At 34.8% G+C, this 2,229-nt stretch overlaps 1 protein-coding gene across 1 annotated transcript; it reads right to left on the bottom strand.

The window, feature by feature from the left end:
* Nucleotides 1-478: 478 nt before the first annotated feature.
* On the bottom strand, nucleotides 479-1,501 carry LOC120672619 (protein RGF1 INDUCIBLE TRANSCRIPTION FACTOR 1-like). The gene is made up of 3 exons (XM_039953120.1): nucleotides 1,322-1,501; nucleotides 821-1,045; nucleotides 479-694 (listed from the first exon to the last, which is right to left on the bottom strand). Exons 1-3 carry the CDS (start codon nucleotides 1,499-1,501, stop codon nucleotides 479-481), a joined length of 621 nt encoding a protein of 206 aa, XP_039809054.1.
* Nucleotides 1,502-2,229: the final 728 nt, after the last annotated feature.

The raw sequence follows: 2,229 nt of genomic DNA on the forward strand, positions 1-2,229 counted from the left end.
ACGAGAACACAAATACATCATTGTAACCAAAGGAGGTAGAGGTTAGCAATATCTTGAGCAGATTGAGCATGCAGAGGAGGCAACTCTAGTGACTCACTTGTGGCACGGGTGTCCGTAGCAGCTTGCTTCTGAGCAACTGGTGAATCGATGGTAGATTCTAGAACCAGATCTGAATTATCAATGCATCTGAGATAAATTAAATGGACAAATCAAACAGCTTCAACAGCTATAGTTCCTAAAAGAAAATTGACACAAATAGCTTTGCTATATGGTGCTTTTTATCCCTTGATTCACTCCTTTTGTAATCTTGTTCCAAGCACATCTCCTACGCCTACTAGCCAAATTGCCTCAGATTTACATATGGAGTAGAAAATTAGTCTGAGTGCAATTGGTGTATGCACTTCAAAATTCCATTGTTATTATTTTGTCTATGCTCAATTTATTCAGTTCAATACTGAACTTTTACATGAGCATCACATCAAAAGAATGGCGCGCGTTGGGGAATTCCCTTTCGCCGATGACGAGCAACCCTTTTTGCTGGTGGTTCTTCACTGTTGTTGTCATTACATATCTCTTTCTCACTCCTAGTATTTGAACCGCTACTGTTGCCAGCAGTCACTTCTTCCATTTCTTTATACTCAGAGCCATTCGCAACATCACTGGGCTTCTTCAAATCCTTTCTTATGCCCTTAAGCTACACCAAATATGTAAATCAATAAAAGAGGTTAGTTTGGAATGAATATGGAAAATCAACATGACAGTTGCATTTCTTATTTTATATTGACTAAATGATAAATTCAGAAAGTGCATAAGAACTTACATTGCAACCAAGAGAGCAGAAACGAAATTTGTTAAGAAGGGCACGGTTACAGGTCTGACAGTTGTATAATGATGACGACAATGGACCACTAGTGCGCTGTTGTGGTCGCTCGTTCAAAAATACAACCCTTGCACTGTTGATCACATAAGTTTGCACATCGCTAATATCAAGAATGTCCTCCAGTTCAGATACTTTTATGACATCATGATATGATGATCGCCTTATCTAAAAATTTAATAAAAATACATGAACAATTTTAGTCAATTTTTTAAAGAAAAGTACATACATCTTTATCACAGGTGCCAACATTATACGGATTTGCACATGTTCAAATTTGTAATAAAGTTTACCCAATTTTTTATAAGTCGATTAATTCCAAGGTGAAAGCCTTTACAGAAAGAGTTCAAAATCATAAACTATTGCGTTGTATGGCAAGTAAAAAGATTGGATGTACAACTATATATAAATTCCTTTGGTTCTATAACCATTAACATAATATACCTGGAGTAAACGATGAGTCGAATGCTGATCTGAACGACAGTAATGGCAGAATGGTACCTCGCACTCGATGCAAAATAGGTTACACTCACTACGACTAGAAAGCATATGATCTCTGCAAGTGAGAAAGAATTGTGTTGCAAGCAATAGCTCTAGCCATGAAGGCACTGTCCCTCTTTTCATGGTAGAACCTAGTCTAGTATTTGATTTCTACAAATCTTGCACCTCGCAATAGAATGCAATGGACATATTTATAGCGAAACAACATTGAGGTACACACAGTTTCTTGATGAAACTATTGGCGTAGTAAGATATTTTACATAATTTATTGATCTAGGAACATAAATGCTGGCTAGAAATAGTTGTACCTACAATTGCTGTTTTTTATTTAGTATCCTATTTGCTAGCTGTTAAACAAAAAAACAAAATATTTGGCATATCATTTCCAATAGATGTAAGTTAGTGTTGTCTAAGATATGCAAGCATAATTTTTTATGTACAACATAGAATTATTAAATTGAAAACGTTACCTTTTCTTTTAGTGGTATGTTATTTATGACAGTTATTGATTACAAAATAATTACATATTTAGCAATATCCATGAAAATAAATAGGTCACAATTCCTGAGTCGCGGCATTGGTCTTGAAAATCATTTAGTTACCTATGAGAAGATTGCTTGATGAGCATAAGCTGAAGTAGTAGTCCTACAGTAATCTAAATTATAGCAAATGGTTTGGATATTTATTAATTATTGCTAATTTAACTATTATAGATCTACGCCAATGATTCCTAATATATATATATTGGATTCGATATTATTTGTTTACTATCTAGAGGCTACTATTATTTGGATCTGCCAGCCAGTGTAACGGTACACATAGCTATGATATCCTCTAGATAAGGATACCAA

Source organism: Panicum virgatum, chromosome 5N, assembly GCF_016808335.1.
Source record: "Panicum virgatum strain AP13 chromosome 5N, P.virgatum_v5, whole genome shotgun sequence".
Taxonomy (NCBI): Eukaryota; Viridiplantae; Streptophyta; class Magnoliopsida; order Poales; family Poaceae; genus Panicum; species Panicum virgatum.

Bases quoted from the DNA above. Each gene is read 5' to 3' on its own strand.
- LOC120672619 (XM_039953120.1), bottom strand. From the start codon at position 1,501: ATGAAAAGAGGGACAGTGCCTTCATGGCTAGAGCTATTGCTTGCAACA. The intron at 1,046-1,321 runs GTATATTATGTT...TTAAATTTTTAG, and splicing joins CGACTCATCGTTTACTCCAG to ATAAGGCGATCATCATATCA. The intron at 695-820 runs GTAAGTTCTTAT...TATTTGGTGTAG, and splicing joins TCTGCTCTCTTGGTTGCAAT to CTTAAGGGCATAAGAAAGGA.